The 25,085-nt window shown below is 38.1% G+C and overlaps 1 protein-coding gene across 31 annotated transcripts in view; it reads right to left on the bottom strand.

The window, feature by feature from the left end:
• The window catches only part of plekha5 (pleckstrin homology domain containing, family A member 5), a 171,226-nt gene that overhangs the window by 54,705 nt on the left and 91,436 nt on the right, over positions 1-25,085 (bottom strand). For 19 of the 31 annotated variants that reach the window (XM_015352069.2, XM_015352067.2, XM_015352072.2 and 16 more), the window contains 2 exons: positions 8,157-8,240; positions 1,485-1,523 (listed from right to left, as the gene is read on the bottom strand). In XM_015352069.2, coding sequence (XP_015207555.1) covers positions 1,485-1,523; positions 8,157-8,240 — 123 coding nt within the window. The remainder of the gene's footprint in view (positions 1-1,484; positions 1,524-8,156; positions 8,241-25,085) is intronic. The other 12 variants (XM_015352070.2, XM_069192689.1, XM_015352071.2 and 9 more) reach the window with 1 other exon arrangement.

Genomic DNA, 25,085 nt, shown 5'->3' with positions numbered 1-25,085 from the left:
TTTCCTGAGCCAACAGGAATTATTCTGAAATACTTAAGCAATAAGGCAGGAGAGGCCGTGCTATATCGTGAATATAGTTACCTTATCTGCAGGAAAGCAAGGGCTGATAATGCACACATTTAACAAGTCACTATACTGTACATCTGAAAATGTGCCCAAAACTAAGGGCAATACAGTCATGTAGAGCAGACCCTTCAGGCAGTCAAGGGCTAAGGTACTTTGTCAGATCATGAATGGCATGAAAGTGCAAGCTGCAGTCGTGCACTTCTCCTGCAAGGTAAACCACAAACAGACACCTCCTTCCAAAAACAAACATACAAACAAGCAAGCAGACACAACAAAGGCAAGAGGTACAGATGCATAAATACACACTGGCGTTCTTGAAAACATCTCTCTGCATGCATTTTCCAGACTTTGGTTACCTAAATAACACACTTGAAGTCATGAACATGTAAAACACACGGTCTTAAGAATGTGTCCATACGAGAAACATTTCCCATAACCATCATGTAAATACTTCCAGATATAATTAGCACTGCTAATTACTGCTGTACACGAAGCGTTCTGCACCTAACATGTTTATCTTCAGTTTTCCCCTTCAAGGGTCATTTCAACTGACAAACTCTGAGGTCTTCAAAATGACATCAGTATTGGGAACCTTATATAGCTCTGCGACTTAAATCTTGGCAATTATTACAAGAAATGAACGGCAGTAATAGTTGACTTTGCTCTGTGTAACTCAGCAAGGAATATTGCTTGGAATACTGCTGACAGATTTAGACAGGCTACAATAGCCATATTATAATATTTATTTAATCATACTTTGGTTGGAGAAAAAGCCTGTTTTTATTCACTATTTTTATTTTCAATAGGAATTGTCTTGACATTTCTAGCAGGAAAGCCAATAACATACTGAGTGTAGACTAGAATAACTGCAGCAAAATCACTGCTAACATTATTTGATGATATTTCCTTTGGTAAATGCCAAATGTTAAACCACCATGCGGTTATTTTACAAAAAACATAAAAAACAACAGGGAAAGGAACAGTAAAATTTCCATGCGAGACGCTGAGTGTATTTTGACTCAGTTTTGGGTTTTAATTCAAACTTAATCATGGAGTTGCAGATAAACTAAACTGAAAAGCCTGTGACTAAAACCACATGACTTATTTTTCTGGCACATAACTGCTCAGAGTCAATGTTTTTTCACAGTTCACATGAATTAAGAGGTAATAGTCACGTGAAACATTCTGTGATTGTGTGTGTGGTAGAAGATCATGAACAGGCTGCACTTACTGTAAACTTACGGTTTTCTCTGATAATGGAATTTTAGTTAAGAAAATAAAATTGAAAACAATACTCAAAAAAGACAAAAGCAAAGCAAAAAACTATGATTAAGAATACTTTGAAATAAAAAAGATGCACATTAGGCAAAACATGACAGATTAGATCTACAAAGCATTCTGTTCTAGGAATTCATTACCTGTTTATTACAGGATGAATGAGCTTTCCAGAATTCAAGCTAAAAACAAAGAAAAAATTAAAACTTACTAAGCATCTGAATAAAGATCATTAGAGATGATGAATGGTTATGCACAAAATAAAGATCATGAAAGAAATTTATATTAAGCAAACTTGGCAAATACCATTTATTTTTATATATATACAGTACCAGTAAGCATTTCATAAAGCATTTTTTTCTAAAACAACAGTAACAGTGGATTGTAACATACAGTATACCAGCAGTCTGCAAGTGTAGTGTGACGCAAACAGGTCTACATTTACAATAAACATATTTTTTTCCTTGGATGCATTACATACACAGTCATTACTGCACTGTTTACAAAATGTTCAATACAATAAATGCACGTTGTACACTGAGAAGATACCCGGAACTTCTTACTGAGCTGTGTACATGTACATAGAGCAGAGGAGTTATACAGCATGAAAGGTGCCCATTTCTTAATAATAGAACTTCTGCTCGATTGGGGCAATGAACAGTCTCATACATGAGGCAGATTTTTTCTTACGCCAGTGGCTAAACAATCTGCTCAAAACAAATGAATCCAATAAATTTTGCATGTGGCTTCTTGCATTATTACTGAACTATAAGAGATGCACGCTTACGTTTTAGAGGCACTGTAACAGTATGGAGACATATGGACAGAAAATCATCCATATTAAGGAAAGCCAACTAAAGTTATCATTTCATCTAAATAATGAAAAGAAAAGAAATTGCTGCACTTGTTATATCAGTTGAGATTAGAAAAACTCAAACAATATGCAACCCACAGAGTATGAAAGTACAATAATTATGTATTTTAGACAGCTTTACCTCTGATATACTGGAGGGGGGATATGTCAAAAGTACAACTAATTTGATTCAGGTGAAAAAAAGACCTGAGAAGTGTCCACTTGAGAAGTATTACAAAAGAAGATGGTAATAATATCGCATTGACATTGAAGTTACAGTATGGTAACCTGGTTATCGAGAGAAGTCTGATTCTATACTGCAGACACATAAAACCGTATTATCCTTTCCATAAATGCTATTTTGGAATAAATAGTACTGCAGTTTCAGTCCTTTAATTGTAATCTGCTCTCCTCTCATTTCTTCTTTCAAACATTCCCTTTATTTAAGCAGCGCTGACGCTAAAGCAAAGGCTTCATTAGACATGAAAGTATAATTAAGTAACAGTAACATTACTGTATTAACTAAAGGATCCATTCTTCAATTTCAAATAAACAGCATGGTTGATTACACAAGTGCTACATTTTACAAAACTATTGTCAGAAACAGACTATTGGAAGAGGAATCGTAAGTAATGAAAAATATCACTCGTGTAGTGTGCAAAGAAACACCCAGATGTTTGTAAGGCAGTGAATAAGGGATGTTATCACTGGAGCATTCAAAGAATGATATTTAACATGGATGGTATAGAAATAGTTTCACACTGACTAGTAAAGCTGCTTTTGAAAAAAGCCACTTATACAGGTATGTAATTATCTAGGGAGCGCCCAAGCTTTTGTAAGGCTCTGGGTATAGTTTTAATTATTTTTTTTGTTCATTTTAAAGATGAAGAACATTGTAATCGCATGTACTGTACAGTATCTCACTTGCATTAATGAGCACTCATCATTGCTCCTACTGATCATTTCCTATGGAATGTTTTTCTCATCTTCAGAAACACAAGCTCTGTAAAGCCTTTCACGTACAATAAGACCGATTTTCGTTATAGCTGAATCCCAAAAACATGTATGCGAACGTATCAAAGGCGTTTTGTTTTAATCACGGTGAATGAGAAAAAGCAGAAATTTGCATTAAGTATCTGCATAGTTAGTGCCTTCAATATGAAAGTGAGGCCTTCTGTCTGGTTTTGCTTGGCATTAGAAGTCTGCATATAACAAGGTCCTACTTCTAATAATACAAAACCCTACCAAAATATCAGACAGTAAATTTCACAGAGGTGACAGATGCTATCCAAAGTAGTGTGGGCTGCCCAGCATGTTCCATGATTCCCAAGGACTGCAAAGACATGTCTGACCAGCCATTTTACTCAGTGTGCAGTGCTTTGGGAAAGACAGCTGTTGACAATAATGAACAATGACCAAACTAATGATGTAACAATCATGAAAACTTAATCCATGAGTCTCCCCCTTCCCCCCCATTACATATTTATGCCCATTACTGTTTAATGCCAAACATGCACTTCTTGTGTATCTGAACAGGCTGGTAAAATGAAACGCATGTAGCGCATTTGGACAGATAGATGGTTCAGTATTTATGCATACCATATACTGTAACATTCACAAGATAGTCATATGCACATATTTTATTGATTAATTTTAGTTTAGCAGTTTAGCATTTAATACAATCCGGACCCACATCCTATTGGAACGGCTTTTGGGTTCGGATGTTAATAGGAGGCTTATAAAACAAATTAAGGGTTTTCCAACTGATTGCCCACAGCAGGTACTTGTGAACAACACATTTTCAGATGAAATTATTTTATATACTGGTGTTCCCCAGAGGTGTGTTTTGTCACCTTTACTATTTTCCATTTATACAAATGAAATGAAAATGCAGGACACTTCTGTTAATCTGTGGATGATATGGTCCTAGTGGGATTGTTTACTAGGGATGATCAAGAAGGGGCAGAGAATTACTTTGAACAGAAAGGTGGTGAGTCAAGCACGCTTCAAATTAATGTTGATAAAACTAAAGAACTGGCTACTTGTGGTGTACTTGTAGTAATAGGTTAGATTTTCAACCTCTCACCCATATTAATCAACCTGAGGTGCTGGTTCAATGTTTCACATAGACAGCATATATTTTGATCAGGAAGTTTAAAGGGTTTGGGGTGAGTCTAAACATTTCAGAGAAGGTTTATAGAACGTTAGTAGAAAGCATCCTTACTTTAGGAATCACAGTGAGGTATGGTCGCCTGCGTATTAAGATTAAAGGGGAAATTGGCCACGGTTGTTAATTCTGCTAGTAAAATAATTGGTCGACCACAGAAACAGCTTAAAGAGCTGTATCATATAGCAGTTCAAAAGAAAGCTCATCTAACCGTTGAAGACCCCTCCCATTCTCATCATTACCATTTCTAAGTGCTACCTCCTGGAGGGTGTTTTAAAAGGCTTGTGGCCAAGAAACATATACAAGAATATATATGTTCACCGTGCAATTAATATATTAAACAAAGCTAAGTGATAGTCTCCTGTATGAAGCTATAGGATTAATGTCATGATAGTGTGATATGGGCAAAGCGAGATGTGTGTTTGAGTACGTGCATTGTTGCATGGTTAGGACTACCGTTTGTTTGTAATGTGTATTTTATGTTGAGTGTTTGTTTTTCTATTTTGTTATGGTGATGCCATCGACAAACTTCCCCCTTTTGGATGAATACATTTGTACACTTACACTTATCTAGCGCTTTTTTTTAACACTCCACTCAAAGCATTTTACAGGTAATGAGGACTTTCTTCCACCACCACCAGTGTGTAGTCCCACCTGGATAACGAGACGGCAGCCAGAGTGCGCCAGTACCCTCCCCACACACCTGTTATCAGTGGCAAGGAGAGCAGTGTAATGAGGCCAGTTCATAGATTGGGATTAATTTTTAATGGCAAGGGGGGATTTGGCATGTAAACCAGGGTAAACACGTTACTCTTTTCAAGAAACTCCTTAGGAGTTTTAATGACCATGGAGAGTCAGGGTCTTGGTTTAACGTCTCATCCGAAGGACAGCACCATTATTTATAGCATAGTGTCCCCGTCCCTAAACTGGGGCATCAGGAGTAACAGGAGTAACAGACCACAGGGTGAGCACTCCTTACAGTACATGTGCAGGAACAAGTAATAGGTTTATATCTCATACCTGAAGAAGGCTCCACAGCCAAAACGTTGTTTTCTTTCTTCTCTTTTCAGCATGGAATAAACCTATTATTTGTTCCTTTGCAGCCTACGCATGCTGACGCAGCTCCCCACCTGAACTACTACTCCCTACATGTGCCACTAACACCTCTTCCAGCAGCAACCTTAGCTTTCCCAGGACGTCTCCCATCCAGGTACTGGCCAGGCTCACACCTGCTGAGTATCAGTGCTTGCCAGTTGTTAGTTGCAGGATGATATAGCTGCTGGTTATACATATTGTAAAGTGCTTAACGTCTATATGCCAAGGAACATACCCAAGAATCATGCCATTTTTTAAAAGAATTCTGGAATCGCTAATTAGGCTTCAACCAATTTTAAGCCACTATGGACTTTAAACCTCTGATTTCCAGCAAAGGACTCCTGCACCCATATGAGAAAGAAAGAGAGAGACATACAGACATGTCTCTTGACATGAACCTGAAGAGCCATTAGTGACTTGGGCAGTCCCAAGCGCAGTTGAGATCTGTGCCTTTTAATACAGCATAGCCCCAACATCATTTAACGTCATTAATAAGATTACAGTACTGAAACCCAAACACTGGTAAACCAGCCAATGGCGAAATGCCATTCTCGCTGATGAAGCACGTCTGTCTGGATTGGGTGGATGGTCATGTGACAGTGTGGAGAGAGAGACAGAGAAGTTTAATGATGACCTAGAAAGAGATCGTTGCATTATGTAGTGGAGTCACCTATTCAGCATTCAGAATAAAACAGCAATAGGAACCACCAATGCAGAGGTATATCTACAGAGATATCATGGCTAGGCAATATACTGACAAAGTTCTGCACCACTGAGTTGTGACGATTCTTCTTGTCAGCATTGTCTTTTGCCAGCATGACAATAGCAGTATACAAACTATGTAGCTCGTAGTCAACAAAGGGCCAAAACTGGAAACTGCTGGTTCAGCATGACTGGCAACAAGGGACCTGCTACTGTGCATTCATTGGTGTTGAGCACCAACACCAACCAAAACATTTTTCCTACATTTTATCTGTAGAAATACTGTATTAAATGAGCACATTCTTGAATATTGTTTCTGTTATAAAGAAGATCTCTGTTCTTGAGTATTGAATTGCAAAATATTTCTCCCACTGATTTTCTGTCAATTCATTTTACACTTTAATAAAATGACTTGTTCATTTACTGCTTGTCAGTCACACTGTTGAGGAGCTGTGATACACTAACCTCAAACCTGTTTTTCTCTGCTTCCTGTTTCAGACAACTAATTCTTCCTATACTTCCTTCCTACAGTACCTTGAACTGCATTACTAAAGTATGCATGATCTAAGGGCTAGAGACTGTTGAGGGTCTTGAAGGGCACATGCAACATGTGACATTTTGGAATCACTGGAATAAAAACTTTGTTTTGAATTCATGGGAAACAATTGAACAGTTAAAACCCTGAAAGTATTTACTCGAAACTCCTTCCTTACACTTTCTATTAAAATTTCCACAGTCATTTAAATGAAAATATTCATTTAGGGTTTAACTGTACAAATGTATTTGCTAAAACGTTCCAGGCATGCAGCCAGGTATCATGTGGTCGCAAAATTAGTATTTATGACAGCTTTGACTAAATGGCATTGCAAATTCAACACACATGCTCCTTAAGAAATACAGTCCAACTGACTTTACTTGACATAAGTTCTAAAAAGTATGCATTAAGCTTCACTGTCCACTGGAACTGAGGAATACTGCCAGGAATTACTGCATGCCTTGCTCCCCATCTGTTAAGATGAATTCATGGCTTCTCCTCAGACAGCTCCAGAGTAACATCATGAATTGCATTTATTAGGAAGGCTGAATCACCATGACAGTCAAGGTGAACTCGGAAGGAGAGGCAAAGCCGTGCTACTCCAATTGTGTGCCGTCCATTTTGAAAAAGCACTTATCAGGGCAAAGCCAATTAGCAGCCAGCAGACAAACACCATTCTCAGGTAATTTATATGATAATGTTCTTCTGTTCCACCACCCGCAATTTATACAATGTTTACATATTAAAATTACACAGACTGGAAGGGATTAAAATTTACAGAGGATGTATCTTTTGGTAGATCATGTAAATCATATTTGGAATTGCTCTAGGCTTATAATAGCGTTTTGTAATATCTTGTGTAAAGATTATGTCCCTATATGGAAAACGAATTTCCATCTGGCAGGCATTTCCCCTTTAATGACTAACGTTCATTGGCCCTTGAATGCAATCTTCTCTTCATGTTAAATCAATAAATTACACTGATGCGATTTAATATCAGTCAAGGAAACAGAGCAGACAGCTCTTACCCTTCGTTTTGAGAATTTCCCAAAGAACCAGAAAATGAGGCAATGAACAGTCAGTAAATTATTATGCCAAATGAATTGATCTGATTTGTTAATAAAAACTTTAAAATATTAAACATAAACGATAAACCTTATATTAAGCCATTTAAAAGTGCGACTTAGGACCTACACCATTCCAACACCTAATCTCAGATGCTAAAAAGGCAAATATACCATCATTTTTAAATTTATATTAAGTATTTTGACTAAATACTTAAACTTTAAAATGCTCCAATACATCAAACAGATGAGCTGCAAAAATCTTTACATTGTCAAACATCAGGAAGAAATATAGCACATCACTTTTCAGTTCTGCATCGACCTTTTATTTTGCCATGCTTGCTCTGGATCTTGCGAAGCATCACTTCTGATTAACAAAGACCAAGAACAGTGACTTACTGCTCGCTGACCACGAAGATGCAGTTGTCTTGGGATGGCAGACCTGAGACAGGGTGCTTGCAAGTTACCTTCCTTTCATTATGACTGTTGAAGAAAAAGGAAAAGAAATATTTCCATATTAGTACACATCGGCATGCCACAGGCCTTTGGTGAGATCGCCCATGGTTGCAGAACTCTTAACGAAAATGCAAGTGACTGTCCAACCCCTCACAGTGCATAAGCTTCAGATAATCCCAGCAGAAAATTTCTATCCTGTTAATAAAGGAAAAAAAACAAAATGATTCAGAATTGCAATGCTAGCTCCAGTTCTAGAAGGGATTGCATTTCTTCATCTCCTAGGCAGCTGGATGTGGAATTTAACAATGTGGTGAAAATGTAATTCCAAAAGTTTTGCATCATTCAGGAGAATTACAGGATCAGCAGTAGTTTGTACTTGAGTGTCTTACAGAAAAAGAACAGAGAAAAAAAAACTTTTTTTTTTTTACTGGAAGCCTGCCTACGTCTGCTCAAGTTCTTAGCCCCTAAAAAAGTTTCCACCCTGGGCTGCATCTAATGACATACTGTACATGATCACTTCTTATTATAAAGCATGATTTTTGATACTGTTTTGTGGTTTTGTTAAGGATTCCAAAATCCGACCGTCTGTAAAAATGCTGCGGAGACTAAACCACAATAACTAAAACAGAGGACAGAGCAGTCTTCTGCAGTAATCCATTCCTTCTGTTAATTTCTCAGCTCGCAGTATACAAGGATAAGGACACACAGGAAAACAGACAGTAAAAAAAAAACAAAACAATTATAACACCTTCTGTAACATTATAAATATCATGTTCGAAAGAACAGTTACAAAATGGAAAAAGAAAAAGAAACATTCCTTTCATTCCAGCCTCAGTACTGGCTTTCTGTTCCAAACCTAAGATCACAGTAAATAAGTCAAACTATAAAAGATATGACTTGTTTTTTTACACACCTTGCATAGTTGCTTTTACTGAATTTTAACATGATAATCCTCTTCTCCCGGAATGGAATGTGTATCTTAATTCTTCCTTCCTTGTTTTTGAAAAGAGTAATCCAAGTAGTTTAGGAGCGACAGTACAGTTATCTCTAGTCATGCTCTGATCACAAGAATACTAAGACACCCACACCCCATTCTACTCTAATTAAGGCTTCTTTCATGGGCTAACTTATCTAAAAATACAGTTAGTGTACCAGCAACATCACATACTGTAGGCTGTGAAACAATCATTTCTGTCTTAAGAGCTTAGACATTGTTTTATAAATGGTAACAAATAAGCAGACACTTCTTTCATTTTACATTTCCTTCACATCTAAAGCTGACACTCTCAATTCCAAAGATTACAGCACAACAAAGTGTTTGGGACATGTTTGTATATAGCTCAGTGTCAGGCTGTAAATTCAAATTGTTTAAAATAGAACTTGTGTAAGCCTGCTTAAGGCCTACATAACTTGATAACTGGCTGTTTATAATTCATGAAGTATCTTGTCATCAGTGCCAATATGTTGCAATGAAAAGTTTCAGCACAGATCAACTTAACATTAATCATAACATAAACCCCCCAAAAAATGAAATAAGGACAGTTTTTCAGCATAATTTGGAAAAACTGCCTGACCCAAACATCTCTAACTAATCCAAACATGATGGAAGGATCTTGTTAGTGGTTATAGGGCAGACTTATGGCACCATATTTCTTGTGTATTACTTTATATGTTTGCATTTCCTCTAGATTTTTATTATTTATTTCATCCATGAGAGATGTAGTTTTACTTATTTCAATATCACATTAACACCTAGAGAACAGAAATAGTGGGTGCATTTCCAAATGATAATCTCTAATGGTTCTATAATGACAGGAAAATAAACTTACACAAACTTTAAAAATATTTTAGGAACTTAACAACACTTAAAGATGGAGCCATTTCTGGACAAAACATGGTACAACATTAACAGTGTTTAAAACTACAATTTCTTAGCACTAGTCCTTTTAAAATCCCAGGTTGTTTAAGGAAATTCATTTAAGCACATAATGTGAATTAAAAAAATACTGGAAAAGAACATATGGTAGTGTGCTTACTACAAATTATAGGAAAAATACATCATACATACTGTAATACCAGCAATTTGAATTCTTATATAATCTGAATGGTCAGATTTACTCTAATAAACAAAACTTGGTATATACTGTAATTGAGATTGGTCAAAAATATCAGGGATCTGTGACAAGAATGAGGGCTAATGTAGTAAGTACTCCTGGCACAATATTGGGCCAGGACTGCTTTGATAACAGTATATTATCCACTAACTGAAAAACAAACAGCTGCTGATGTTTAATGTATGGGGCAGGGGCTTAATATAATGATGCCATCCTTTCTGCAACAAAATCAATAAAATGTCCTTTTATGTATTTGTGTCTCTCTCCATACTTTAATAAAAATGGAACTGCAGATAAGGAAGATGAAAAAGTACTACCGTACAGTCGACAAAGCTCAAGCAATTGTTTCACCTTTCACAAAGCTCAAGCAATTGTACTATTTTTACCAAAAAAATAAACGACTGATGAAACCATCTACATATTTCAGCTAGTGACATTACCCAAAGTCGAACCCGCAACACCTGAAACAAAGAGCTGAACGTGCACTCAGGAGCCCAAGGAGCCACATCAGCAGCAGCCACACAAACATCTGCCTCCGAAGGTTGGCACTACAAAAGGTATACGGCAAGACCATGTTTAGCCAAACAGGATACTAAAGTAGAGCAGCTTTGGTTCAAAAAACATTAAATGGCTTTGGCTCTTCATAACGGGATTTAAAAACGCACAGCGAATTATTATTAAATGCCCAAGACTCCGCTTGTCTGCAATATGGGATAGGCCACTTCTCTTAAAAATCATCTTAAAAATATTTAAGCTCAGGTCTGTCAGCAAGGCAGCATGACTAAGTAATGGAGACACTGCATTATCGAATGTTCTCTATGCCTGTCACAAAGCATTCAGAAAAACAGATAAATATAACTGAGAACATTTTATTTCTTACGTGACATGTTTTCTAGGAAGAACCTGTGTACTGACAAGGTCAGCCTGAGCAGTGTTTTGAACTGAATTCAGCTAAAAAACAAAGAGGCAATAAAATGCTCGACAACACGCACACACTGCACCACCAAAACATGACATGTGAGAACAGCACGCTAAGGAGAAGTGACCCATCGTGCTATCTGCTAGCTCATTCCTATGACTATGTGCAAGTCCCATGATTCCCAAACACTTTAAGTTAGCGGGAGACCTCAGTTTTCCGTGGTCTGTGGAAGGCAGCTGATGTACAGTAACTTACATCACAAGTGTCACGCTCATCAGCATGCATGCTTCTCTGTTGTTTTCTCAGAAACAGAAGACACAGCAAATGTGTCAATTCAAGACAGATTCAAGGGTTTTCAAGTAGTGTTTGAAAGATTAAAAAAAACTGAAGCACAATTCAGTCCATAAGAAGGTACTGAACCAAAGTGATAGAAGGCAAATTACACACCTTTCGAGACTAAACAACCGACGGGTCCCACATTCCCTTAGTCATCTATGAACATCTTATTGCATCAAACCTACATGCTGCCACTAATAATCAGAGGCGCAGTTCCCTAATGTTTTGACAGGACAGCACACATTCTTATATTTCTATCATTGTAACGATGTCCCACTAACTCTATTTTTATTTATTATAGTCTGCTCCACCAACATGAAATGGCACTGGGTAAACCAAAGCAGATACCAAGTAGGGCTGAAACCAAGAACTTTGGTATTTAAGACTTTAATGAGGCTGAAAAGCATTACTTGCAAACAATGCTTGATGTGTAAATCAAGAGGTGTCGGATCTCAGTGTGAGTTGGAGAGTGAGGAAGTACAAGGGACAAAGGAAATAATATAGCTCTTAACCCCTTCCATGTGCAGAACATCGAAAAAACACACTGGCAACACATACTCAAGCAACCACTGCGGATAACATGCTAGCAAGGTAACTTAATGTTTAAGTAGTAACTTGTAAGCCCATTTCAGCAAAGGCTTGAATATTGGTAAAAAGAAAAAGATTATGCCATTTACCTAAAATTCCCTTCCCAATTTCATCCTAAAATACCACAACATACATGCCTCACAAGAAGTGAGGTGTGGATGCAAAATCCTTTTGTATTACTAAACCCACCCTGAGCAGTAAGGACCATACGCAGAGCAGTCTTTGAAAGTGAAGTTGTACTCTAAGTCCTCATTCCATCCCCCCCATGCAAAAAAGGGGAGTAGCCTCTAGAAGAGCAAAAAAATGTTAGCCAGGGTATTGAGTTTAGTCATAGAAGTCTGTCAAATGTATTTAGCTTGATAAGAGGTAATTAAAGGATTAGAAAATCATTCTGCAACTGTTTTAATTTATGTACTGGGTGGCCCTTTATCCTACCTCAGCCATGTGCAGGCTAATAAAAGAAAACTCATAAATCCCATTTGTAATTAACCATTTTACATCAAACTGCCCATACCCTAAGAATTGCATGAATGATCACCGCCACTTATTTTCCCCACCAGTCTTTTAAAATGAAGAAATACTCAAAAAATCTGAAGATTAAAATGTTCAGATTTGTTATTCCTCCACTTAACTAGTCTGAAGTCTAATTAAACTCTTCCTAATCGGAGGGGAAAAGCTGCATGGAAAAAGACTACAGTAAATCTACAATTTAATATGCGGATATCTACATATATGGGAGCATGCTGACAGAAAACAAAAGGCGATTACAAATCATCCTAATTAGCTGTAAACACAATTTATCAAGACATTACCGGAGGGCATCAGGAAAGAGGGTGGTAATTAGTGTAAAGAGGAAAGCAGGCTGCTGAGAAATGAGATGGAGAGAGTGAGGTGGCAGGGACAGGCTGCCACAGGTGCTCCAAATGATAAATGGCTCCCACAGAAAGAACATCCTGTGCTGTATCTAAATCACATATTTGCAACATCACTACTTAAAAAAAAAGAATTTTACTCATCCAACTTCAAAAAAGAACAAGCATTATATTGCAGATTATGAATCTTACATATCTAGCGTATTTGCAAGGGCTGTATATTCAGATTCTAAGAAAGAATAATGAATTCACTTACTACTGAGATGCAATGCAGACAGTTTCATTTTCATAGACTATTTCTTAATCATACAATCACCTCAAAACTAGTGTCAGCAATATATGCATGATGTCCTGTGGAAACCCACATTTCTAAAGTTAATATTTTACATATTGGATGCAGCTGTGAAATAAAAAAAAATCAACTAAGGAAGAAAGACACTTAAAACAAGATGCCCAGACAGTTCCTGAAATCAAGGCTCATGTTGCTAAACATGAAAGGAAGGCATTAGATAATTAAAACTCGAAATAACTATTTGAATTCCAAATTGTGTGCAATTAGATTACGCAAATACACATTTGTACTGTGATTTATAAAAGCCCTGTTGCATCACTACTAACCTTTCTAAAGGGCAAAGATAGCAATCTTGACTTTCCAGAATTCTAAATTTACACAGCTGTGGACTGTCGCCGTCTCTAAAGAAAAGGTTTTGTGGTTAGACGTGAAAATATTAAGTAACGTTTCAGCATTAGAAGGTCATAGAAAAAACTATAACGCATTTAGCAGCACAGACAGGAAACAGAAAACACTGAAGTTAAACCATACATGTTAGATGACAGAGTAATGCAGTATTAGCTGTGTGATATATTCAGGAAATCTACTTCATGAATGTTGCTTATAAAAAAAACACACTTATGAAATTAATGATGTTTTAGCTTTCTAGTGAGCTGGATAAGTAAGGTAAGAGTCAGGTTAGAGACCCTTCAGTTAAACTCTTATAACTACAGTTTCAACCCTGTGGAAATGTCCTCCAAAGCATTTCTACTGCACCAGTGAACGAAATCTTAGGCTGTCTGCACTCCAAACCTTGGAGTGTTGAGAATCTCTGCTCTAGTAGACCAGCCTCTTACGATGGTACAGTAATCACCTGAAGCTGGTGGACCTGTTTACTGTACAAACCCGCAGATGACTGTTTGAAATGGACTCCTGAACACACATGAAAGCACACATGCTACTGAACAGAGTGATGTACTATTAGATGTTTTACTGGCAGACCTCACCACTATCAGCTTTCATTTATAAAAATAGGTAATTAAAAAATTCCAGTGCAGAGTGATGGGGGAAGTGGGGATGCATGGTGCATTTAGGAGCAGCATTACAAAGATCTCTGGTCTTAAAAATGCTCTTCACTGCTCACATACAGTATCTGGTTCAAAGTTGTATGAATGAACAGAGTAGCTTCAGAGCTGTTAAACAGATTACTCTTTGTATACCATCAACTGCAGTAATTTCAGATTTTCTTCTATATTTTGTACAATATTCTTACATGCTTTTCAATTTTATTTCAATCACAGTTGCATTTTCAAAACCAGCAATGGCACCAAACATCTCAGATGCTGTAAGAAAACTAATAGAAAATCAAATTCAGAATACACTCTAGCAGAATTGCATTCACTGTGACCACTGGAGGAATGCACTTTAACGATGGGTAAGCATTAAAAAGAAAGACTGCAAAATATTAAAGTAGAAACATAATAAAAATACTTTTTCCATCCTTTGTTATTGTCCATTAGAACCTGGTCCCAATATTGGTTGCATAGAGGTCACTTTTGCACAAGAAGGACCTCTTAGTTTATACCTTCCACTCCAGAAATTAACACAGTAAATAACACCTCAGACTATGTTTTAAAAACTTTACTAAACCTTCAAGAAAATATTATGAACCTATGAAAAACAGAACACAAATGGGCATCAACCAAAATAAAAGTTCTCAGTGAATGCAGCTCTTAAAATGGCAAAAAAAAAAAACTTTAACACCTAAAAAGCAAGTGATTTTTGCACAGTGCTTCACGCCATGCTGTAGAATTATATACAGTACAGTATATTTTTTCAGCCTTGCACTGCCCTAAATAATTGGTTTACAATACAATCCAAGCTTTTTAATGCTGTCATTTCAAAATAGATATGCCTGTCAAAAAATCCAGTACTGGTTTCAGAACTGCAGAATACCGTGCAGGGAAAAGCTCATTAAACAGTCAACACAATATATAACTGCTGAAAGGCACAAGGTTATCAGCAATCAGTGACAGTGTAGAATTGTTGTGTAAGGACTTCATCCTGAGGGTTTTACTTCAACAGCCAACACAAAATATATCTATACTTAAAATGCAAAAATCTACACTTTCTTAGAAAAAAAGCATATACCTTTTGCTTAAAAGAAAATAGAAACTGTTTTTTTTTTCAAATTAGCACCGGCATCTAGTTTAAAACCATTAATAAAATCAAAGTAGCCCATAAAGAGAGCATCTGGGCTTCATGTTAACTCACCAGGTTGTGAACAGACACTATCTCATTCTGCAAGTGTTGCTATTTAATAGCATGCAGCTGGATAACCTGTACTTGCTAAGCTAAATGAAACTGGGTTCATTTTTGTTGATTACAAGCTTGAAAGAATGTAACCACATGAAAATACACCACCAATCATGAATATATCTATTCTTCACGATCGTCTTGCCCACTCAGAATGTTACAACCAAGGAAACATCCCACACAGTAAACAGGTTTTGCTCTCCTTTAGAGCTGCAGAACATTGCATGCATGTTAATATGGAAAGCTTTAGAGATATTGTTACACTTTCCAATTCACTGCAAAATAGCGTTGTGCACCTAAAACAGCTGTGAAAAATGTTTTTTTTTACAGTGGCTGCCCTCTAAACAAACTAAGCCACTGATCCCACCCCCACCCCACAATGCAGTAGTCACATCTGTTCAGCAATTTCTAAAATACACTCAACACAAAAACCCTTATGATACTCTATAGTAATGTACCAGGCTACATTGCAGGCAGGACAGAATACATGGTAATACCTCTTTGAATTCCAGTCCACATATTCCCAAAGTAAATTTGTCCAATTTTAAAATGCTGAATTGACTGTCTTTTAAGTATACATAACTCAAGGGGACCTTCAGCAGTCCTGCCCAGGACTAAATACAGGCCTCCCTGCACTATACTGTACACTAATGATACCAAACTGGTAAATTAATTCATCAAATACACATTAAAACGAGCTTCTAGTCCCCATTCACACCAATGCATCTAATGTTTTTTTTAATAAAAGAAGCACATGCAAACAAGCAACAGTTTTAACAAGTTACGAGTTTAAAAATGTCTTGCTTTTTGGTGAGGCATCTTAAAGAATGCTAACATCTTAAAGCATTTCTGAAGCTGCTGCATTATTAAAGTAATGGCTAACCAATCCCTCTGGGGTACACCAGGCTCTGGTTTCAGCAGACCTTTCAAATGGCTGAATGCTGAACAGGCAGAACGGGATGGCTGAGGCTGTTCATAAAAGACAGTCAGATGGAGAGAGCTGCTTTCAGAACCAAGGACATCAGTCAAATCGCAGGCCAAGAGGTGGTCATGTAACTAAAGTCCAAGAACTTATTTAGACATTAGTCTGCATATAATTTCTGAAAGAGGTTAGTCTATAATCATCTTAGGAAACGACTTTAGAAGAATATAACCAAGATCCAGGTTTGGGTGGAGGTTAAGGGCAACAGTCACAACGAATCAAATTTATCAACTCTGTCCAATCATAACACTACAAAAGAACTGTCTTACAGCTTTTCATTTGGTCATTTTTGAGTCATCTCGTGTAGCTTTGTAATCGGACAAAAAGCTAAATTAACATTTATAACTATTCGCCTTTCAAACAAAGAGAGCTTAGAGCTTAGTTCTCTGCTTTCAGCACATCTGTCTAAACTGCAGTAATTCTGACTTATCTACTTGTCCCCTCACAAAACTGCAGAAAAGAAGAATTCTGACAAAAACAAGACTGGTGGAAGTATGGATATCCCCAGTTCAAAGAAATCCCATAAGAAACAGAAAAGAAAATGTATACATCCTCTATTTTCATTAGTCCTGCCTGCATTGAGAATAGAAACACACAGTACACAAAACTAAACCTTTCTACTTTAACCTCAATTAGTGCTGCGAGTTAAGCAGATACCGTATCTGTCTCCAGAAGACACCTAGTCTATTTTAGCTTTGTTTACGATCTCGGCAAATAAAAGACATTTCCGATACGGATTATAGGATAAGCAGACTGAAAACACTTTTAACCTAAGTCTGATCACATCCGCTTGCAAATAAAAAATGAACCTGATTACATCATCCAGCATATTCTTCCGTCGCTGTTCCTTTTAATCATCAGAATTCATACACTCCAAAAGACGTTACAACAACCATGAGGTGAACCAGACACATGGATGCACAGACAACACAATAAAGTAGCGGGAAAACGACACTACATTCACGAAAAAAAATGATTATCTAAAAATAAAATTAAGCTTACTCAACTAAGATTGTGTAATGATTCTACAGTAATTTTCAAATGAAATGATTCTGAATGCTTGTGAAAGCGATCTCAAACAGCATACTGTACGTTCAGTTTTAATAACTAAAGGTTATCAATGGTTCTTTCATTTCATGTTGGCTGGGGGCAGGGATGCCACACATTTAGTTAATGCATAAAATGAACAGCAAATGCTGGGGAAACTGCTTTTGCTATTTAAATGTGAACTTTGATGAGTTCCACACTCGTGCCATAGATTAGCCTCAGTGTGACGGGGAAGGGCTGGCGCTGGTTGTTTTAATCATTCGCCTGTCGATATTCGAGAAGCAAAAAGTGTGCAGCTGTGCAGAGTCTTGCACCGTGGCAGATATACTGTACAGCACGCCAATGGCAAGCAGCTACTGCCAGTCCTTTCTGCCTCTCCTAGGTCTCACCCTGCAGAGTCTGCCAAGTGGGACATCTCGCTGAGACAATGGCTCAGTGACTTTTGCCAAATTATTTTCTACTGTTTTCAAGGTTCAGGGACACAGTCATTTCAAATTGATACTTTTTGCGGGCTTTTCAGCAAATAAAGTATCGGGACACTATTACCTGGAGTCAGAAATGTGATCGCTCCAACTAAAACAATGGCCAGGAGACGAGACTCTCGCCGTTAGAGGGCTTTCATCTTTCAGCGCACGTGAGCCAGACACGCAGAAAAGAGCGCAAAGGCTTCTCCGCGTCGCCACCATTGTCAGGCTATGAGAACCAGACTGCAGAGGTCCCCTCACATCGGACTCCCATCGATCGGCTCTGCTGGGATTGAGAGGAGCTTGGAAAGACTCGGTCTGGAAAGACGGAGCTGTCCGCATCCCTGCCACAGCTAAAGGAAGCGAAACCCTCGTTTGTGCATTGCTACACCGTGCAGCACCTGCCAAGACTGGCCTGATTCACTAAATGACAATTTCCAGTTTGAGACTCTCGCCACTCTTCCCACAACAGGAGATTTGAGCCAGCTTCTACCGCACGTTTATCCTGATCCTGCTGTGTTCAAATGGTCTTAAAATTAAAAGAAAACCTATAAAATAGCCACAGTTCCTTTAAAACAGAAAAATGTCACTTTTACCACTAAAAGCAGTAAGTGTGGGATACACAAAATGTATTGCCAAATCAATTGCAGCTAGGTTGCATTAGTTTTTTTTATACATATTTAAAAAGATCATCAGAGTAAATCAGCAACCTTCTCTACTTATGAATCATGCCCAGAACAGCAGGGCTCTCTAGGTTAAACACAGCAAATCTTTACAGCTTTAATTTAGCCACGTATGAATCAATAACCATTTGCTTGTGTAGTGGGCAGGAGACCTGGAAGAGTGAATATTCTTTCGAACAATTATGGCAATGAAGGCTGTACCGCAACGTTTATCTTGGATTATTTTGTTACGAATTATAATCCAAAGAAATTAAAACTATTATGGTCAACGTAACAAACCTCACAACAACTGAATAACAGTTCACCAAAGGCAACACACATCCCACTAAAATAGGTCACTGCTGCCTGTTCAAGACTGTATTGTAAGCACACAGTAATAACAAATCTTTTGCTTCTTTTATACATTATTATCCAGAATAAGAAAAAGAAAAGAAAAGAAGCAAATCTTTTCTTAAAGATTTTAGCAGAAAAAGAATGAACAATGAAACCAACACATAGTTTTCCTGTAATATAACTACTTTTGTGAGAATTTCCATGGTGACTGCAACATGTGCTATTCTTTCCAGTAATTTACATCAGTCAATGTCTCGGCAAATAAAGGACATGACAGGAGCACTAAGACTGTGCATGTCTTTCTACAATGCTACACTAACTGCCATCTCAGAAACACTTCTACTACTTTTTCCTACTATAAGGAAAATGTGAACTGTCACAAAGCATTGAAATGATACTTTTTTTTTGTTGTTTTCGATTGTTTTGAAACTAGGCCTGATAAAAGATGAAAGCAGATAAGAACTGAAGGAATGAAAAAATCTTGACAGACCAGCCCATTTCATAACCATCGCAGAGGGTTAAAACAGTCAACCTTCACATTAACACCTGTTAGGCGGCCAGGACTTTCCTGCTGCTTACTTTGTACTATGCTAACAATAACGGCCTTCCCAGTACAATGAGGATCCAATTAGTTCAGCGCACTAATGGGCTTAACTCAAGATGAAACACATTCTTGAGAAGGCGTCACACCGGCAACAATAAAGAGCCTAATTAGTGGACAATACTTATGGTAATTGAAAAACTAAATGGATCCCTAAAACTTTGAATGTCAAGTAAACCTACAAAGGATATAGGTGTTACACAATCCGTAAAGATATTTCAAAGTTATTAATCCAACTTTAAATACGTATGCTTTTCACAGTGATACACAGAAGCGTACATTCCCCAGAAACCTCCAGCAATAACTCTGCTGGGCTGCGCGAACATCATACTTAGAAACACCAGCAGTAATGCAACATTGTAATTTAACTTTGATGTCATCCCTTAGTTTTTAAGATTAAAGACGCTCTTTAAACATGTCACTAAAGTGGTTTTCTGCCATGGTTCTTTAACCTAACAACTAAGACAAGTTAGCTCAATTCAATGGCAGATTTTGTTTTAAACCTGCTAGAGTGAATAGGTATCAATGTCTTGGGAGTGAAATATTCACTGGTATAAGAGAATTCCAAACACATCGAAAGTATTAATGAGTGTCATACAAAAAAATAAACACCTGAATGTTCTCTGAAAACACAAAATGTTTATAAATGCTTCAATCCAACTATAAAATGTAAACATTTCCTTTAATGGTAGCTCCAAAATCAGTTAAACTTCCACGTTAACACTATACAATGTACTAATGGGCTTAATTAATGTACAGTCTACTAAAGAGCTCATGTTGAATATTGTGAACATTTTTGTAATCCCCATTATAAAAAGGGGTTGCTGTCCTTTCATTAGATAGGCAAAAGTACTGATTTTTTAGTCCTGAACACAAGACTACAATTACATTACTATATGATTCAAGTCATCAAAATACTCAAAGGGACAAAGTCAACCCAATGGAATCAAAAGTGAGATGCAAACTAGAGGACCAAAAGTACAGTATAAAGTAAGGAATAGTGCATTTATAACTGAGAACAGGACACACCTGCTTTCTAGAAATACAGTACCAAGACGTGTTGCTGCTCATACTGACTCCTTTCAAGAAATGGCTGCGTAACCTACTTTCATTTCAAACTTTATGTTCCTACTTTAAGTCTTATAATGTAAGAGATTCTAATGAAGAGCAAGTTGAATGGAAGTCCCCCAGTTTGCTCTACTACTTGCTGTAAAGATCCTGTTAACTGATAAATAACCAAGGGGTTGGTTGCCACAAAACTGTGGAATATATTGAATAGGAGAGCCTGCTCCAATTTGGACAACTTGTACTTGGGATATGAAGTATTTTGAAGGGTCTAGGAAATAAATACAGTGATTTTAACTATTCTGTCTGACTTGATAGTGCTGCAAGCACATGTAGCGAATACCTCAGCTAAAATCTTCCTAAAAAGTTGAGTACATATGGATCCATCTGGTTTCTACAGGATCTCTGATGACATCCTTCTAAACACTGCTGGTGCACTCTGAAAACTGGAATTACATTCCGTTGCTTAAATATAATCGTTTTATTTCCGAATTACCTTTTAATTAAATTTCTCTGTATGGGTATATTAAGAACGGGTAAGAATTCTAGTATTCGCTTTGTTGTTTTTACTCTGAGAAGATATCCGCCTTGCCATCATTCGAGTCACATAACAACACAAACGTCTTTTCACAGCTCAACTGACAAACAGAATCCTACATTAATAAACGTACCTGAAAGATAGTATCGCCCAACACCACGAAAAAAAAAAAACAAGCACAGCAGCATGGCATGGCATGGCATGGCCACTTGCAGGGCCAGACATAGATGCTCATGCAAGAGCTGCAATTTACACTGTAGGTACTTAAGTGCACTGGACAAAATTGAGATGCCCATGTTAACATGGCAGGGATCTGCAGCTGCTCTTAATGCACTGCACAATTTAAAAGCCGCCTTTCATTTAAAGACACACTTTTTTCCTAAAATTGCACATGGGTGTGCTAGATACAAACCGTTGTCAGTGTTTAAAATACACACTTGTCATATGTGCAACGTGTTAAGACTTCAGCCTTTTGGCACAAGGTGTCTTTCCGCATGAGTACAAGCGCAATGAAACAACTTTCATCCTCTCTAGTGCTTGTAAAGTGACTTTAAAGCACTTAAAAGCACCTTAAATCTCTCTCCATCTCGCCTGTGCTCTTCCATGGTTTAGCTTACCATGCCTTTTATTAGAAAGACCACCAGACACTGAGATTTATGATTATCCCCAAAGGCAGATTCAATTACAAGAACAAAATTTCCTCCCTCTTGAAATCTAATGGAGTAATAAAAAAATGAAAAGAACTAGCCTGCTCCTTCATATTCTTACTACCACAGTACAAAAGAGCACTAATATGTCAAATCTACCAATCTACCTCTATAAAGAAATAGAAGCCCTTGAGCCAAAAGTAACCTCAGCCAAAGCAGTTATAGAAATCCCTACAAATGTATAACATGCAATCTGTAAATAGTAGAAAAGTGTTTTACCCATATGAAAGTTCACAGCAGATTGAACCTTTAACACCAAAGTTTCTAGGAACGAAAAAATCCATCACATTACCTGGCCATCAAGTCAAAGCTTTACATGATGAATGTTTGGCTGTATTGCTTGATGACTTTAATAATATAGCTGACAAAGTAATTAAAGAACACGAACAAAATTTCTTCCAGAAAAAACATTTTTTCTACAGTTTAAAAACAAAAACCTGCTGACTCTCAAGACTCAAGAGGACGGCTCTCTTCAGCCCACTGGGATTAGTGGTCCTGGTCAGTCCAAAGCACATGATGTAAAGCCAGAACAGGGGCAAAATGCCGGATTAGTGCCAATACCAGATTTTCCTTGTTGAAACCTCTTTGAGGCTACAGCCTCATTTCAGTCTAATGTCAGGGCAGCAATGGTTTATGACAGTTACAGTAAAATATGAAGGAAACCAATGAGAGCAAACGATTGTTTCCATCCATCCAGTCTACAATAATTTTCTTCTGAATATGGCACAAAGACTTTTCTTTTAAACTATTGCACAGCAGTGCATATGACTCATTCCTCATTAAAGAGTAATTGCATATCTGAGGCAAGCTAAACGCCCTATGGTTAGCTGAGACATTTCCTGCTACCGCTGGTCAAATTCCCTTTTCTGAAGTCTGGATCTCAATTGCTTCATGTAAATGACTGAAGTCTAGGATATTTTTTTCTGAAAAAGAGTCATTTCAAAAATGTCAAAAACAATACAAAAAAGTTCAATCATGCGTAAAAAATATTGAATGCCTTCATGATGCTGTGTACAACAGGACCGGGAAAAAGAGTAATGGAAATTCCTAAACTCAATGAGGATCTGGGCTGGGTGATGCAAAAAAATGATTCAATACCCCAAAAAAATCGAATTCAAGCAGGGCACCACCAACCTCCCAGGCTACCCAAAACACAGCATTACAATAGACCCTGCTGGCCCCTGATGCAGGTCAATGATCTCAAACAGACTGAAACCCGACTCGGCCTGCTCAGCTAGAAGTGGTTTTCACACTAGTGGTTTGCCACACCTATCAAAACTCCCAATAACAACAACAACGTTGCTCTGTGCTGACCTCCCAGGGACACAGATTAGCAGTTCTGAAAGGTCTAAATCTAAATTTTAAGGTTTTGGTTAAAATGGGACGATCAAAGGAATCCCACACTCTGGTAGGTTTATCTAGCAAGAATTCTGAGTGGCTGTTCTGGCTAAGTATGAGGCTCAAAGCAGCACATCTACAGGAGAGTGGGCTTCATGTTAAAAGAAGCAAAGAAAATCACGGCATTTCTCAATCTTTTCGTAAATGCTTCTGAACTCCAGCTTCTCTCCAACTTTAATTCAGTTCTCACATTGTATGAGTGCTCAGTGTGCGATAAGGGAGAGGAAAACGGAAAGTTACTGTATGTAACTCATTAGAACACACACCAGAGAGACTGCCGCTAGCAATCACCGCCATTTACAGCGGGTTAACCTGCGCCGCACGAGTCCACTCCCTCCCCTGGGTGACGCAAGGCTCGCCCGAGTTAACGTGGAAAAAGCCCCCCACAGGTCCCGCAAGAAAACCGCCGATTCCCGGATAGCCGAGGATCGATACGGGGAGGGGACGCAGCGCGCTCCAGCCGCGGATGCACAGCGGGCTCAGTCAGGGCTCCGGTTCACACCTCAAGCCTCGCTTTCGCTTCGCACGCGGGAAACCATCCGCATGTGGTCAAGTCACCTTCTTGCTGAAAACTGTGAATAAGCCACATTGCAAATCCGGTCACAGTAGCACCACGGAGACTGGTGTATTTTCTGTGTATTTTATTTTGCGTTTTATTACTGAATATGGTTTATTATTTACTGTACTTTATATATTTTTAACATTTATATTTGTAAGTTTTGGAGCATAAATATTGTAATTATAGGATCATTGTTTTTATTTCTAAGTATCACGAAGGCACAGTAATTCCCTATATGCGTACCAGCAACGGTGGGGGAAAGGTTCGTTTCTGACCTGTGAAAATCTGGGTTAGGTGGAGACGTGCGGAACAGAAGCCTTCTGCGTGCTGCGGAATGGGTTTCTCTTTTCAGAGTTACAGTGAGCTTTTTGCCCTCCGACATGGCTTACAAAAGGGCTTGGTGGACTCATCATATTCAAGCTGTTTTTCAAGATATTGAAAAATAATAATAATAATAATAATAATAATAATAATAATAATTGCTTACACTTATGTAGTGCTTTTCTGGACATTCGACTCAAAGGGCTTTACAGGCAATGGGGATCCCCTCCACCACCACCAGTGTGCAGCCCCACCTGGATGATGCGACGGCAGCCATAGTGCGCCAGAACGCTCCCCACACACCAGCTCTCGGTGGGGAGGAGAGCAGAGTAATGAAGCCAATTCATAGATGGGGATTATTAATGAACCGTTTTGTTAAATCTGGGCTGATTGTGAGAACTGGCACCTTTTGCCACTCGGAAACCGCAAAAACCCGGTTTCAAGTTAAATCATTTTGAAATCAAAACCGTTATGAGTATCTCCACCTTTCACCCTTGCCCAAACATGCCATTACTTCACAAATGAGTCATCGCGCTTTACAAGTGCCACCACTTCGAAGGGATATCCATCCACGATCCATGGGTGCTTCCTCCTCAGCAGGGTAAAAGGGCACTGGGAGTCGAACCTGGCAGATACCAGCTGCACACTGGGGCAATTTAAACACGCTACTTGGCCTGGGCAGCACGTCTCTGGAAGGTGCGAGGTAACAGAAGTGACCAAACCCACGCAAACACAGGGACAACGTGCAAAGTTTACAC

This window comes from Lepisosteus oculatus, chromosome 7, assembly GCF_040954835.1.
Source record: "Lepisosteus oculatus isolate fLepOcu1 chromosome 7, fLepOcu1.hap2, whole genome shotgun sequence".
Classification (NCBI taxonomy): domain Eukaryota; kingdom Metazoa; phylum Chordata; class Actinopteri; order Semionotiformes; family Lepisosteidae; genus Lepisosteus; species Lepisosteus oculatus.
The sequence above is the reverse complement of the archived record's forward strand: the minus strand, read 5'-3'. Positions and strand labels throughout refer to the sequence as shown.